Source organism: Wasmannia auropunctata, unplaced genomic scaffold (assembly GCF_000956235.1).
Source record: "Wasmannia auropunctata unplaced genomic scaffold, wasmannia.A_1.0 LD336044.1, whole genome shotgun sequence".
NCBI lineage: Eukaryota > Metazoa > Arthropoda > Insecta > Hymenoptera > Formicidae > Wasmannia > Wasmannia auropunctata.
The window spans coordinates 619,300-635,988 of NW_012026846.1; the positions used below are offsets into that span (position 1 = coordinate 619,300).

General features: G+C 31.4%; 2 protein-coding genes across 3 annotated transcripts; both read left to right on the forward strand.

The window, feature by feature from the left end:
• Positions 1 to 2,575: 2,575 nt before the first annotated feature.
• On the forward strand, positions 2,576 to 8,085 carry LOC105451797. Its single transcript, XM_011692477.1, has 4 exons — positions 2,576 to 2,835; positions 5,176 to 5,438; positions 5,684 to 5,795; positions 5,976 to 8,085. Exons 1-4 carry the CDS (start codon positions 2,775 to 2,777, stop codon positions 6,269 to 6,271), a joined length of 732 nt encoding a protein of 243 aa, XP_011690779.1. The 5' UTR covers positions 2,576 to 2,774; the 3' UTR covers positions 6,272 to 8,085.
• Positions 8,086 to 9,421: 1,336 nt separating this feature from the next.
• Positions 9,422 to 14,491, forward strand: LOC105451798 (protein takeout). Of its 2 annotated transcripts, none has more exons than XM_011692479.1 (4): positions 9,422 to 9,689; positions 11,259 to 11,546; positions 12,663 to 12,812; positions 13,190 to 14,491. In XM_011692479.1, exons 1-4 carry the CDS (start codon positions 9,521 to 9,523, stop codon positions 13,339 to 13,341), a joined length of 759 nt encoding a protein of 252 aa, XP_011690781.1. In that variant the 5' UTR covers positions 9,422 to 9,520; the 3' UTR covers positions 13,342 to 14,491. The 2 variants fall into 2 exon arrangements, with proteins under 2 accessions (XP_011690781.1, XP_011690782.1); XM_011692480.1 differs by lacking the exon at positions 9,422 to 9,689 and adding an exon at positions 10,981 to 11,107.
• The last annotated feature ends 2,198 nt before the right edge of the window (positions 14,492 to 16,689 follow it).

The following is a 16,689-nucleotide window of genomic DNA, read 5'->3' on the forward strand; positions in this document are numbered from 1 at the left end:
TTGTAGCTTGATTCAACAAAGGAGTCTCTGATTCCTTGAAAAATACAAAAAAACGAAAAAGAGAAATACTGGTTTTAACAGTTCGCGTTTTTTGCAGTTGCATTTTTCGTTGATTACGAATTTCTCTCAGGCAGACGAGACATTATACGTGTCAACCATGCAAATAAACCATGCAAATAATTGATTATAATTAAAAATATACATAATAGTGAATAATTCGCGAAAGCATTCAAGCACTTACTTGAGCACACAAAAAGTGATATATATTCAAACTGAATATTTATTAATTTCGATAAACAAAAAATTTTTAATAAAATATGAACGCATCTCGCAATACATCTTCACGAGATGATGTTATAAATCTAAATCTACTTATTCTCATTGACAGATTCGTTTTTTTAGGAAAGTAACCCTCTTTCCTTAGCTAATCGATTTTCATGCCAAATATCAAATTGGCATAAAAAACATAGGGACACAACAACGCAATAGCAAAAGCTTTTAAATTTTTATTATAATAAAGTTTTTTATTTCTTTTTAACAAAATGTAACAAAATATTGTATCTCTCTCTTTCTCTCTTTTGCCTATAAAATTTCCTGTATAAATATACTTGACTAAATCTATGCAAGAAATTTTGGACTTACAAATTATTTAAATATGTTATAAATGGTATTTGAAAATTTATCTTTATTTTTCTAAAAGAAGATTTTATATTTCATACAAATATAATATTTAAAATTTAAAAGAAATGTACAATGTTAGCGAGAGAACTTTTCAAACGTCCGTTTATTTGCATGGTTGACACGTGTAATGTCTCGTCTGCCTGAGAGAAATTCGTAATCAACGAAAAATGCAACTGCAAAAAACGCGAACTGTTAAAACCAGTATTTCTCTTTTTCGTTTTTTTGTATTTTTCAAGGAATCAGAGACTCCTTTGTTGAATCAAGCTACAACTAGAGAACAGTGTCTCAGTACGACAGCCAAGTCGGCTGATGTCTCACATTCCTAAGCTGATCTTCAATATTTTTGGACTTTGCATTGAAAGCTTAGGTAAGCAATTAGTTAAAGTCATAAATATTCAGAGTGGAGCATTTAAAATGTTACAAGTTGTATATCTGAAAGTACGCATCATAGTGAAAAATACAATGTTGCTTTTCAAAAAAGATATGTAATTGCATACCGCAAATTGTATAATTTTTTTTAACAGCAACTGTATTTTTCTTGTTCACACATTCAACTGGGTTTTTCTTTACATCAATTGATTCATCTCATTGTTCTATTCCTAAAAGTATTCAGTACATTTATCAAAAAATAAATAAGTTTACGGGATATTTTAAATTTTATGTCAAAATAAAATGTAAAATATATGAAATATCTCGTAAATTATTGATTTTTCGACATCTCTACCTTAATATTTTTATATGCAAAATAATTAGAAGTGTCATATTATATGAAAAAATCATGAATAATCATACAATTTCATTTAAAAAAATGATAATGATTATCATGTGACATTAAAGAATCGACATTAAAGATCCGAAAATTGATTTTATCATTATTTGTCCCTCTTCAGACCATGCAATTTTTGTCTGAAGCATTTTTCGCTATGACATACTTTCAAAAATAAAAACTTGTAACACTTTAAATGTCCGACCTTGTAAATAAAACTTAATTACAATCATTATGTAATGAAGTTGAATTATTCAAAATTTGGACTTATTAATTTAAATTTCAATAGGTACATAATGAATTAGAAAGTTTACATTTGCGAAATAATTTAAATTTAAACTTTGTTATTAGGAAATAACATTTACATTAAAGAAATGATCAACTATTTTTTTCTTATTAAAATCAATGAAATTTAGAAAATACAACATATATTATTTATTTTATACTAAAAACTTCATTTATAATTAACTGAAAGTTAATTATGTGACTTAATTTGTTTGTATGATTGTTAATAAAAGTAATAAAGTGTATTTGTTTTAATCCTGAGAAGACTCTGTTTAGCATACAAAATCTAGAAAAATGATAAACCGTATATTATCAAATCTAAATCATGTTCGTAATCTTAATAACAGCAGACTTTTACATATAATAGTTTGACAAAGTGTAAACAATTTTCTATTGTAAATAATATATAATTTAGATATGTACTTTGTGGATCTTTGTAGATCAGATATGGCTTAGAAAAATAAGCAATATTTAATAAATATAAATCTTAATTAGTAGAGTAGATCGTAGTGTAAAGTTTTATGCAATATTACGTGCATCAAAATGCTATAGTATATTACGTGCATCAAATTACTATAGTAGGTACTATTCCATAACCGACTGCGAAGTTCCGCCTTTAAACCGCGCGATGTAATGTTAGGTAATCTATCTGCACAACATGCGTTTTCTCTCTTATATCGCTAACGTACGAAGAAGTGGTCCAAATGCCAATGAAAAGAAGGAGGGCTTCTCACGGCGTTTCTTGCTCCCACTCAAATACATCCATACGTATTACCCCTCTCCCCGATGTTTTCGCCGATGAAATTACGTAAAATCTCCACCAAAATTTCGTGACTCGGAAGCGGTGCAGTCCGCTAACCCTCCTCTCAGATGTATCGCAAACAGTGAAAGTGCGTGGTACGCGCGCTCCTCGTCCGCGTAATAACTACAAGTGAATCGCCGTTCCTATCGTTCGTGAGTATCGATAGACATCAAGGTGTTTTCTTTTGCGTGCTTCCAGGCTTATCGAGCAGGGAGAAAGAGAGAAAGAGAAAACGAAAAGATGCAGCTAAGAGCTTTTTTCTTTGTGTTACTGTTGCACGCTTCAGTTGCAATCGAATTCGGTAAGTACGCCTCGGTGACTTCAACGACCGCACGTGCAATAAACTCCGACGCCGGTAATTTGAGTTCTCGGTATTATTTTCGATGTAAGAAAAGCGCGGAATTCACGTCGAAATCAATAGATTCGTTACATAATGCCGTTGTACTAATTTCGATGTAAAAGTGAAATGTCTCGAATAATAAAATGCCTAATACGTATTGTACCAAGTACGATTAACTTCGCGGTTTAACCCGTTTCTATATTAAACACACAGTCAATTTGTTTAAAATTGAATCCAATAATTGTGCGTCCAATCAAATTTGTAAGTTAAATAAATTAATTATATTTAAGATCTTTTCAATCAAAGTTTTTATTAATCTAATTATAGGATCTTGAAAATGAGACGACGTATATAGAGATTTTGTGTCTCTACATTCGCACTTCGCAAAATGTTAGATACGATACTTCGCAAAATTTCTTATTAAATTACTGTTGAAACTTGTATTCACTTATACATCGATTAAATAGATAATTACGTAATTGAGTCTTTTTAAAAGGAGTATTAATTATGGCGAGAGATTGGTGCAAAATTGATTACTTTCACTTAGCCTTAAGGATTACATCAAGCCTTAAGGATTACATCAATTACACTATAAATTCGCACTTAAAATAATGCACAAAGCCAAATTTTAAAAACAATAACCTAATAAGATTCCCCAAATTAAAAATACATAAGTAAGTAAAGCAGATGGGAATCAGCGTTGTTATTGGTACGCACTATTTAATTTACGTGAAATTTGCTTTATTCTAAAGACGTTTTTGACTATCTTTCTTAGCCATCTTCAGTAATGAATTAAAAAATTACATTAAACTCTCTTTTAACTATTTTAACCAAGTTTTATTACATTGTTACATTGTTAATTTTAATTATTTATTCATTTCCATTATTTATTAATTGTATCGTTGCCAAGATGCAAAGTGTGTGTTTTATTACGTTCGAGGACATACAATTAGACTATGCAGCCCTTCAACTGCACGGATAGCTATTGGAGATACCCTATAACTGCTTCCTCACTCACTGGACGTGAAAGAACACGCGTTAAGAAACTAAGAGCGAGAGTTTAATGTAATTTTTTAATTCGTTACTGAAAATGGCTAACAATAAAAAAGATAGCCAAAACGCTTGACTTTAGAATAAAGCAAATTTCATGTAAATTAAATAGTGCGTACCAATATCCATGCTGATTCCCATTTGTCCTACTTATTTATGTATTTCAAATTTTACGTCGCTTTTTCCTCGTGACGCAATTAATTTTTTTGTCTATAAGTCATTTCAGCCATCATATATTTCGAAATGAACTATGATAATGAAACTGTGAATGAATAATTTATTAGGAATAGAAAGCCCCTAGTAATAAAGAACTACTAATACAGTAAAAACACTACTAAAATGTAGTAGTGTCACTCCTATACCAGCAGTGCCACTACTACATTTCAGTAGTGTTATCACTGCGCTACTAGATTTTTTTTACGAGGGGCATTATAGCGAATTTTATATTAATTTAATTAGAAAAAGAAGAAATTAAGTTTTATGTTTTTACGACACTATTATGCTAAAATCTGATATGTATGTTTAAATTGACATATAGACATGATGTATAGATAAGACATATATATAAATTTTGACAATACAAATATAATCTTTAAAGAAATGGATGCATTATATACGAAAGTAGTTGAGCTGAATTACAAAAAATTTCCAATAGTTTTCAATTTTCAATGAAGGAAAGAAAGAAGAGAAAAATTTTATTTTTTCTTTATAAATTACTATAAATCAGAAAAAATACTTACATTATTGCGTTCTAGTCTTGAACAAATACAAAATAAATAGAATAATATAACTTAATGACTATTTAAAATCAAACGTAAAATATATTCAAAATTGTGGAAAAGTGCGCCAAAATATATCTACCAGCAAAAACAAGACATGCTATTTATTTGTTGATGTACATATTATATAATATAATGTAATATCCTATTTTGTAATAGAATGCGAAATGAGTGATATGTTCTCAAGGAACGCATAGTAGGTACTATCAAAACCGGAATACCTGCAAGTGAAAGTTGCATTATATGCGATTACGTGTGTTCATTCAATGTTAATAAGTACATATTAAAATTCAATGTTAAAACGTATTCTCGCGATAATTTGTAAATTTCCGCTAAAAATTGAAGCTATTATAAATAGTTTAATTGTGTATAATTTCTCTACTTTGTTTCAATTGGACTATCGCAGATTTTTCTTCAAGCGATCTTTTTCGTAATGTTCATTTATGATGGATTGTCAATTATATGTTTTCAGAGGACAACTTTAAAAATTGTCACCCGAATCTGTCAGGTTTTGACGTCTGTGTACGAGAAGGATTGAATGCAATACGGCCTTATTTCAAAACCGGTTTGTCGAAATACAATGTTCTCCCATTTGATCCTTTTTTTGCCAGAGAGGTAACAGTCAGAAGAGGAGTACCGAACTTTGGTTTTACTTTAACACTTCGAAATGTTACCGAGACCGGATGGTCCCTCAGTAAAGTAACGAAATTTGTTTCCGACTTGAATAATTACAAGGTACCTTTATTATCAGATATCATAATATCATTGCTATCGGAGAATTGATTTCACATTATATTTTTGGCGACTTAATATTTAGGCATCTCATATCTTATATTAATGCTATATAAAAATATATTAAGAATTGTGATGGTCGTATATTATTTTCTTTGTACGACATTTAATTTTAATTATAAAGAAAAAATGGAAAAGCAATGTGATGGGCGACGAAATATAACTAAACAAAATATTGCATCAATTAGGTTGTGTACACACAAAATTTCCCGGAGAAAATGCTGACGGGTAATTACGAATTTAAAGGCGTGTGCTTCAGCTCCACTATATCCAATAGAGGAAAATTCACGCTTACTTTGTGTAAGTGCTATTAGCAAACTTGCATTTGATTATACCGAATCGAGTATACAATATAAACAATTTTTTTACAGTTAATATTATGATAAAATATGGCTAAAGTAATAGAAATATGCATTAAAGTTGGGTGTTTCTAATATTTCTGTATATAATATTGTATTTCGCAATTTCTCCTCATTGTAGATGATCTCATTCAAACGACGACAGTGACCAGGTTGCCGGGACAGAAAGTGAAAGCTCAAATGGATGTCCAATCTATTAATGATTTAAAACTTCATATTACAAATCTTCTATTTGGCAAGCAATTTTTTGAAAGTATCCTTGATAAAATAATTAATACCACATGGCAACCGGGTTTTGTTGTGACGAGAGGTCTGATTAACGAACTCGTTTCGACCGCTTTTACAGAAATCTTTAATGACGCTTTCTATGATTTTCCCTTCGAGCAGATTTTTAAATCAAAGCCGTTGATAAATTAAAATAATTATAACAAGATATGCTGAGATTGAAATCGACAAAATAAATATCTTAATTAGTAAATAAGTAAGAAGTGTATCTGCCAGTAATATATTACTGTAAGTAATCTGTTCGTTAAACAACAGTACAAGAGAACGAAATTTATTCAGAAAAAATTTTATACGACTCTTGTTACATTTACGTAATAATTTTCATATAGTGTATGAATTGTGTGTAAATTAGCATATAAGATACACATGTGTCATGCTATGTTAAGTATATAAATATATTCTTTTTTACAATCTACACACCTTTTGTATTAAATATTTTATGTTAATTCCGAGTAATTCATCTTTTGTGAATTAATACCTATCTTATTAATTTAATTTATATTATATTTTGTATCTTTATAAACTACCATATACATTACAGCTCATATATGTATGATTACATCTTCCGACAAGTGCTATGAGGAATGCCAAGTGTTTTAATGGCAAGACAGAATGAGTTTCTTTTCGCATCAATAGCTGCTCGCCTTGAAGACACTGCGGTCTTCGAACTGTCTTCGAACTTACATTCTTGCAGAACACATGGAAACATCGTTGCGAGGCAATGAACCGAGAGACATCAATTTATTGAGCATTGTTAGATAATGTTAATTTTGATCAGCGGGCGAGTCAAGTTTACATAAGTCATATATCATTTTCGTGTCGTTCAACTCTGATCATTTTAATAAATACTGATCTTCTCTTAAAGTCAGATTCACGGTATTCGTTGAAGACAGATGCGTACGTGCGTGCGTGCACGTTGCATCTTTCCCATGAACAAATGTACAGACTCACTGTGTGGAATCTTAACCCAGGTGTGCAATGACCTTCCTTTTCTACTCATTTATCAACCAACAGATCTTAAAATAAGTCTGGAAAAAGTTTGTTTCTGTAAGAAGCCTTGAAATCATTTTCAATGCAATCATTGTTTAGAAAGTGCTAATTTAATCTGGCATAAGAAACAAAACGTAATTGCGTGAGTTAAAATTTAAAATATACATATATGTGTATATATCGTCAGATTTTAAATACTCTTCCTTTTCTACCTCCATTTATCGTACCAACAGATTTTTTAATAAATCTGGAAAAAGCGTTTATTTCTGAAAGAAGCCTTGAAATTATTTTCAATGTAATCATTGTTTAGAAAGTGATAATTTGATCTGACATAAGAAAAACAAAACGTAATTGCGTAAGTTAAAATATACATATATATGTATACATATATTGTCAGATTTAAAAAACTATATATTTTGTATTATAATAGACTTACAGAAATGTAACAACAATGGAGTGCAACAAATAGTCTTTAACTAAAAGTTATACGTGAAAACATCGTCTCGAGACATTGAACCGAGAGACATCGATTTATGTTGATCATTGTTAGATATTATTAATTTTGATCAGAGGGCAAGTCAAATTTACATAAGTCATATATATTATTTTCGTTCAACTCTGATTTTAATAAATACAGATCTTAACTTAAAGTCAGATTCGTGGTATTCGTTAAAAAAAGATGCGATATGCGTTGCCAATAAAAAAGTAATCGACTGCAAATTTTTTAAGGTGGTTTTATCGCGCAAGTACCAATCAAAAGTTAGTCCCTCTATATGACTAATAATTCAATAAAAACATTTCGCATAGACTGTATATATGCGATTGTGTGACGTTTATGTGACAACGTCACACTATCAAGTTGACGTGGTAAAACCACCTTAATGCGAGCTCATTTTGTCGGAACCAGTTTGCCGCATATCATTTGTATTATTACTTGAATAAATGAGTATAAATGAGTAGGAATCTAGGATTCTTAGAAGTTTTATAGAACCTCGTGAAAAATTAAAATAAAAAAACGCGCAAGGTTTGTAAGTCACACTACTTGCCGCGAGATTCGCCTTCCCGGGGTTAGCCTGCAGGTCAACCCTTCGATTTCGTTTTTCCCTCACGTTTAAAGGCAGGAAGTGCGAGCGACGATCGGCGACGATTTTCCGCGAACATGTGCGTGAGCACGTCGGAAACGTGACTTAAAACATACGTGACCAAGGCGATTAACGGTGCTTAACATTCTCCTACTCCCCTTTCGGCTGTTCCATGACGTCCACTCTGACGTCTATCGAACGCTTTCTTTCTCCCATACTCATTACCCATTTTTATCGGCGATTATCGATATCGCGGTCTAGACGGTCTTACATTCAACACTGTTATTCGACACTTTTAAATTCAGGCGATGCGTTTACATAATTAAAATTGCGCAATTTAATAGACCATTCAGTTGCATCGATAGTTCACATTCCATCTATTGCGATTATTTAATGCACGCGATGTACTTGGCCCCTTATTCCGATTTGCTAAATATCAGAAGCGGAGAAAATCGCCTTTTCCATGCTCTTTCCAATCATTAAGCGCGTATCCACTTAAAAATTTCTAGATAAAAGAAGAAAATTATAAACAAACGCTGGCAATTATTGAGAAAGTAAGCGCATAAATTAATCAATGGTTTCTTCGTCTCCTACATCGGCATCTGGGGGAGGGGGAGGAGGGAGGGTACATTAGAGGAATTCTACAATACATAGTTTACTGCGGTTAATTTGAAATTAACGTTGGTAAAAGTTACGAAGAACCTCCCATGAAATTCACGCTGCTTCTTTCGCCTTTTTGCTTCTTTCGCCTAGGAAAGTTGGCGAAATCTATAATGGCAATGACATGACTTTGTTGTCCTACGCTATTAAAAAACCAATTTAATCAAAATTTATTTAAATGATAAATATAAATTATGATTTAATTAAAAATCCAGGGATGACGTTAATGAAATAATAAGAAATGTATAAAATATTTTTTTGTGAAAAGATATTTTTTTCTCTGTCATAATCTTAAACATTTATAATTTAAAAACTGTAACATTCTGTATATGACACCCGCATTCTTATTATTATGCAATTTGTTTTTGCACCTGTACATTGTACGAGTTAGAAAGACATCAAAGAGTGTTTGCACTGACTCGATGCCTCGCTTAAGATTCGATTCCTCTTCTTCTTCTTCTTCTTCTTCTTCTTCGTCCTCGGAGCCGGCATAGCGGGGGCAATGTCAAGGTGGCCTATAAGGCCAGGCGCATCCCTGCCAGTTGATCATTTCTCGTCGAGAAACCTGATCGTTCCGCTGAGTAAATCGATAGGCACTACCAGTCGATCGTAACGAAGAAAGGATAGAAATAAGAGCAAGCTGTCAGAGATGAGGAATGCTGTACTACTGTGCTACGCGTGCTCACTGCTGATCGGCGTCCAGGCTATCGGAAGATACAGAGGCCTAGAATTTTTAGAGCCCTGTTCCAGAAGCGATCCAAGACTTGAAGGATGCCTCGCCAGAACGGCCAATACCCTCGTCGAGCGTTTCCGTCAAGGTGAGAAGTCGAAAATTTAAAGTTATTTATATACATGTATCTATAACATATATCAACCTCAAAGTTTTCTATTTTTTATTTAACTTTATGGGATAAAACATATGTTATCGTATCATGAGTGGATATCCATTTCTAAAATGACCAATTTTTGATCATATATCCCATATGTTAAAAAATTTTACTTAATCTAAATAAAAATGAGATTTGAAATATATGTATTAAAACTGTATAACAGAATTAAAATTTTATTGTTGATTTTATTTCGGCTTAATGATATTTGTGTTCGTTGTAATTAATAAACGGTATATCTCGAAGAACCTTGAGAGAGTTGAAGTACAGTTTAGGCTGCCGTTTCTTGCTGTGTCAAGTGAAGTCTCAGCAGATGATATAGGAATTTGCGGTTCGTCGAGATATTGCTTGAGCATTTCTCTGTTGTTAACTTCTTCACTTCGCGCAGTCGGGAATGTTAATAATTTTTGCAAACCAGCTATTGTTATCACGTTGAATGTTTAATAAAATATAGTAATATTTGAAAAGTCATAATATTGTAATATAAAGATATAAATTGAACAATTTTTTTTACTATTTATTACTCAAAACAAATACATATGTACAATTAATACTTCTGATTTTCCATTAAGTAAGAAAAAAATCAGAGAAATTATGTTAAGAATTAAAAATATACGAGAATAACAAGTATTTCTTAATTTTTATTAACTAAAAAAATATGTTATTCTTTTAGCTATAATAAGTCTTTCTATATACTTCTGACTAAGATTAAGAAATTTTTTGTGTAAACCTAAATGAAATATAAACCTATATAAAATAAGTATAATAAGCGAGTATTCAAAATTATTAACTCATAATATTCTTGTGGCATAATAATTAATATAAAAATAGTAAATTTGAATAGTACGTTATAATTGTAGTGTATTAGTGTGTCTTGTTTCATGTCCCGAAAATTTTAAGTTTTTGACATACAATAAAGACACGCTTCTTTTTTTTTAATAAAAAACGAATAAATATATAATAGTACCTCATATCATTTGTAAATAAACTGAAAGTTGAAAGTCTGAGATAAACCGGTTCCGTAACCACGTGGTTTTGTTAACGATCACAGCGTACGTTATAACGGTGTATTCGAATGGTCACCCAGTGTCCTACATTCCACTTGTATTGTACGATACTTCGGCACTCCTGGAGCAATAGCTTTCTTCAAGCGTGCCAGCGGCTGGAAAAGTACTGAAGTTATTTTTGGGTTTCATAAATTTGTTTAAACAGACTACCGATTAATAAGTAGTAAAATCGTGTGATATTGCTATCTAATCCTCAAATTCAAACAGAATCAGATTTAATAACGTCATTACGCTATTAAATCGAATTTAATCACAAGTTATGCAAGTGTTACGTGTGTATTTGTATGTGTGCGTCAGACAAATTCTTGAAAAATAAAAATTTCCAAAGAAACTTAGTTTCCAAGAAATCAAAACTTCGTTGCACTAAGAGAATTTATGTAGTTTGTGATAGAGGCCACGTATTACAACGTTTCTAACTATGTTGCAATTGCAGGTCTACCACAACTGGGTTATCCAGAAGTAGAACCAATTATCCTGGACGAGTTGCATATCGCGCTCGGAGGCGGCCCGGACGGTTACAGGGCGCAATTTAAAAACATTACCGCCAGAGGAGTCTCTGCTCTGCGAATAACCGGCCTAAGAACGAGAATGACCGACGACGAGGTGCAATTGCAACTGGCCTTTAGCATACCCAGAATTAGAGCGGCCGCGAGGTATCGGTCTAGCGGCACTTTGATCTTGGTGCAAGCCAGCGGCGCCGGCGATTATTGGGGCGAATACGGTAAGCCCGCTGAAAAATGTAACCAATTAGTTTTGTTACTCGGTAGCATATATGTATAATCTACCTATTACCGTACCAACTGTTGTTTCAAGATATTGATTACTGCATCCCGTGAGAATGAAGAAAGCACTGTAAAAAGTACGTAATGTTTTTCCGCTGAATCTTCGACCGAGTGAAATGGTAACTCGGTGCAAGTATGTCGTGACAGCAGTAACTTTCACTTTACGCAGTGTATATTTATTGTCAACAAACTTCACTTGCCATGTTAAATGCTATTCTGCTACTGTCAAACAGTTGTACTCGAAAATAATGGTGAATCGTGTACATATCCGAGCAATTTTCAATGTGTATATTTGAAGCACTATATTATTCCAAAAGCATAATTAATTAAAAATATTATGAAGCATCAGTGCATAAAATCGACGATTAAAAATTAATTGCATTTTAAGACCTCATTTCAAAAATATATAAATTTATTATAAATTACGGAAGTGTAGAATATGTTATTTATTAACAGCTTAACATTTGTTTCTACATTGGTTTTACATGAGAATCTCTGCTGTATCAATTGCTATATAAAGCCCCTTGCAAATGGCAACACAATTTATTCTCTTGTCGAAAGAGAAATATTTTTGAGAGAGGAATCGTGAAGGATATACATTCTCTTTCGAATGTCATTGCATTCGCGCCTTCTTAAAGGACAATCTGATGCATAAATTTTATTTACATCTTTCATATCACGATTACATACATAATTCTGAGCCATAATTTTATTTAAACATTTTTACGATATAATCATAGCAGTTAAACAATCTTGTTATTATTACATTTAATCAAAATGTATACTAAAGTGTACATTTAAACATTTATTTAGAACATTTATGTACAATTATAATCCTAACTATAATCAACTTAATGAAAAATGAAAAATTAAGGTTAAAAATTATTTTTCGAAATAGTTTAATTTGTTTACATAGTTTATTATTAATAACGGTCGTTATGAAAATGAAGTACGCCGACAGCATAATTTATGCAAATTTATTACAATTCTTTCAAAGATATCTCTTTTTTATTCATTATGATTTTATATTCAAAACTTTTCGTTTTTTTTTCTAGAGGGTGTCAGGGCCAAGGTCTTTATCAGAGCAAGACCATTTTTGTATGAGGGGCGTCGTTACCTCAGATTGATGCAACTGAAAATGGACTTCAGCGTACAGAATATCAAAATGGGAGTCGAAAACGTGCGCGACACTAACAGCATACTGCGTAAGTCCTAATTTCTGTAATAACTTTTCTCTGTAATAACTCAGATTGTTTCTTGATTGTGTATGCATATCAAAAGGAATAAAAAATCTTTATAATCCTAACAGTGTAATAATATTACGACAATAAAATAGAAAATATATTTTTAATGAGCATATTAACGCATTTAAATATATATACATTTGGATAAATAAGGAAATTAATAAAAAATTGTTAAAAAGTTAAAAAATTAATATGAGCTAAATTTAAATGAAAGAGCAAATAAGTCTCTAAGTAAACGCCATAGAATTGATATTTTTCGTTAATTCATTTAAAATTTGACATTAAAAACTTGTTTAATCTTGAATTACATACATATTCTAATATTACTTTTGTTTCAGTGGCGGCGCTCAATCTTTTCATCAATACCAACAGTCAAGAGTTACTAAAGGAAATGAAACCAGATCTAAGGAGGAAGTTGGTACAAGTGATGACGACTTTTGTGGAGAAACTTTTTGCTCAGGTGCCATACGACGCCTGGATCGCGGATTAAACAATCGTTTGATTGTAGAGAATTGAGAGAACAAAACTCAAGTATTAACGCGTTATTGGTGCACCTTTGTACCGTGAGCGCGAGGCTTGACGCGAAAGACAAAGAGCTCTTATTTTACGAATGTCATCTTCGAGATACAATGAAGGTACAGAATTTACAATGGAAATCACGGATGACATAAATAACGATGACTTATAACTGGTATTTCCAAGCGTCGAGAAAAAGTTTGCACGTAATGATCAATGATTTTTCTAATCTTGCACATGAATTGCCCAAAGAGCAATCTGCATTTGCAGAGATTAAACAATTACACTGCATATACAGGGTATTTTGTAAAAGAACTCGTCAAAATCCAAGCGAATTTTCGTTGAAAATATTGAATTTTGTTATTTCCTATGTAAAAGTGTTATTCGAAGCATAATTGTGAAGATGTTCGTGGAAAAAATTGAAGGATTTTGGATTTTAGGAACTCTAGGACTGCAAATCAATAACAAATACAGTTATGTACACAGACTTATATAATTTAGGATGGATTGCAAATAATTTGCAGAAACTCTTCTTGTTTTTACTATTCAGGATAATACATTATTTATTTCATCTTCATTTCGTTAGTGAAGAAGCTAACGATTAATCATTTGAAGCATTTCAAATACAACATATAAACAGCATATAACATGTTTACATTAAATTGAAATGTATTATTATTCAGACATACATTTATATATTTATTAAGAATTAGATAGTACATAACTTGCTAAAAAAATATATATATGATTAATAAAAATGTGAGTTTTATATGTACATAATGGATAGTATTCATTCTCTTCTTTCAGTATTAAATAAGAGTTGGTATATTTATTAAAAGAATTGTCTGTTTAGCCAATTGTTTTTCGATCTCCCTTTTAAAATAAATTAATAGAGTTTAATTTTGCTAAGTTTTACTCCTTCGTTACAAAGTTCTATTTTATAACATTATAGATAGATTTTAATTATTTAGAAACTGTTTCAATGCACATATATGTAGATTATGCGTTCTCAGAACAATCATTTACAACATAATTTACGATATTTTCTCAGAGTTCTTTCCAAAAAATCCGCTGTAATTCGCGGGATAAATATTGGATAAATAAAAACGCGCAATCTGGCAATACGTATTCTCGTTTTATTTTGCAAAGTTGCGTTATTTAAATTTCATACGTATAACTGTTTGCCACACTGACATGTGAGAATAATATGACAAATGAGCGTCAACACTATGAAACTTTAAAAATCTCGAGATAACAGAATAAATGGTAACTGGAAAATAAATGGTATCTGACAATAAAGTGTAATTATCGAAGTGAATTATCATATTGTGCGCGCGAGTCATATTTCAAAAGGCGAGTCATATATAAATGGATATCGAATAATTTGTTTTAATAAAAAACGAAAAAAGATCGTGTTTCTAATTAGAGAAATCATGTATACATTTTATTTATTCATTATCGCTTTATGTAGAAATCGCGATGATGTAATTAGTATCTGATATCTCACGGAACTTCTCAATGTCAATATTTGTTGCGTTTGAGAATTGATATAATTATTTTCTACAAAAGTCTGTGTGCAACAGTAATTGTTTTAAATATCAATAGAATTAAGGATTAAGAAAGAACCTGTTTAAAATTTCAAATGAGAAAATAATAGAAGCAAAATATTAATTCTGAGTTGCAAAAAAAGTTTTATACATAACACAATCAGTTATATCTCTTCAAATTAAATCGTGTTTTTTTTCTAGAAAATCTAAATACGGTATCCTTGTGTCGAGTAATAAATGCAATAAGTCTAGTTATTAGGAATTATTATTTCTTCTAACAAAAAATTGTACGCTTAGACATTTGTATCAAAGATCGCGAGCTGATTAGAATTATAACATTATGCAGTATCATTTTAAGGATATTAGTAAAAATTATAGTATTATTTTCTGAATACAAAAAATTATTACGTATTTTGAAATAATTAATCCATATTAATCCATTGCATAATATTCTTATCTTGCGTAAATAGACACATTAACGTAGAGATATAGCTTAACTTCTTGCACATTTGCGCGGAAAGATTTTTATTTTTTAATCACCAGCGAAATTATCGGCGACGACAATCTTTGCAAAGTGGGCGACAATCGCGAACTTTATTCCGGCTCTAATATCCAGTAAATAACATTAACATTCCGTAAAACGTGTGTCCACAATAGATACAATTACTGTATTTGCGTTCTCTCACAGGAAACCGATTATCACGGAGCGCGCGTCTCGGCGCGCGAGGTCGAAGCCACCTTGCTCACTACGTACTTAAATGCACTCCTATGTCAACGTTACGTCTTCCCTATTATCAAACTGGAATCGTAATATCAGTAATTGACGCTCGCTGACATGAGGAACCCGGTATCTAGATTTATTTTGCTGATTGGCGGGCGGTACGCCCAATCACTGGTATTGCCATATATGTGCTGTGCCGAAATTATTAGGTCAGTGGAAGCAGGAAATTACGATTGTGCTTTATGCACGTGATTTTCTGCGTGATAACTGATAGCTACTGCTAGAAATAATTTTTTGAAATGTACATAATAAAAATGTTTTTGTTTGAGAAAATATTGTACTGTTCGGCTTGAACTGTAAAAAAAATTATAAGAGAGCTCTGAGTCATATGACGTCTGGAATCTATTTGTGAGACTCCACGGATATTAAATTTTCCGCTGATTTTCTAATCACGATGTGCGTTGAAATTGCGAAAGCACATGTCTGACATATTTCAAACGAAGATATATTTCCAGAAATGGAAAAATATCATGTCACGTAAAAAGAAATCTGATTTATGTAGAGAATGACAAACGCGCGTTTATAGAAAGGATTATAATTTTAAAGTATTTGGATAAAACGTTATATAAAAAAATAAAAAAATAAAATATTATCAAACTTTTAAAAATAAAATAATCTATCGAAATATTTATAACGTGCATAAATAATAATAATCGCTTTTTTAATTGGATGTCAATCTGTCAACGTATGAAGGGCGTTGAATCGGCATAATGCGAGCATTATGTCACAGCTCTGATAACTTCAATGACTTTTTTGATTTGATGACTATCAATTATGACGTTTTTGCTAAGCTAGCCAGCTCGGCTACTCTCGTCTGTAAACAATCATTCTCGCATGTCAGGAAGTTACACTCTCTCTTGTAAGACGCAATTTATTGCGTCTCAACATCTGGAATCAATTTGCAGAAATCAGGGTTTTGAAATCGTACGTGTTGAAATGTGTTAGAAAATGATTACAAATAATTCAATCGTATATGTTATTTTATATAAATTCA

Coding starts and splice junctions, on each gene's coding strand:
- LOC105451797 (XM_011692477.1), top strand. CDS start 2,775: ATGCAGCTAAGAGCTTTTTTCTTTGTGTTACTGTTGCACGCTTCAGTT. Junction 2,836..5,175: donor TTCAGTTGCAATCGAATTCG/GTAAGTACGCCT, acceptor ATATGTTTTCAG/AGGACAACTTTAAAAATTGT. Junction 5,439..5,683: donor CCGACTTGAATAATTACAAG/GTACCTTTATTA, acceptor TGCATCAATTAG/GTTGTGTACACACAAAATTT.
- LOC105451798 (XM_011692479.1), top strand. CDS start 9,521: ATGAGGAATGCTGTACTACTGTGCTACGCGTGCTCACTGCTGATCGGC. Junction 9,690..11,258: donor CGTCGAGCGTTTCCGTCAAG/GTGAGAAGTCGA, acceptor TTGCAATTGCAG/GTCTACCACAACTGGGTTAT. Junction 11,547..12,662: donor CGATTATTGGGGCGAATACG/GTAAGCCCGCTG, acceptor TTTTTTTTCTAG/AGGGTGTCAGGGCCAAGGTC.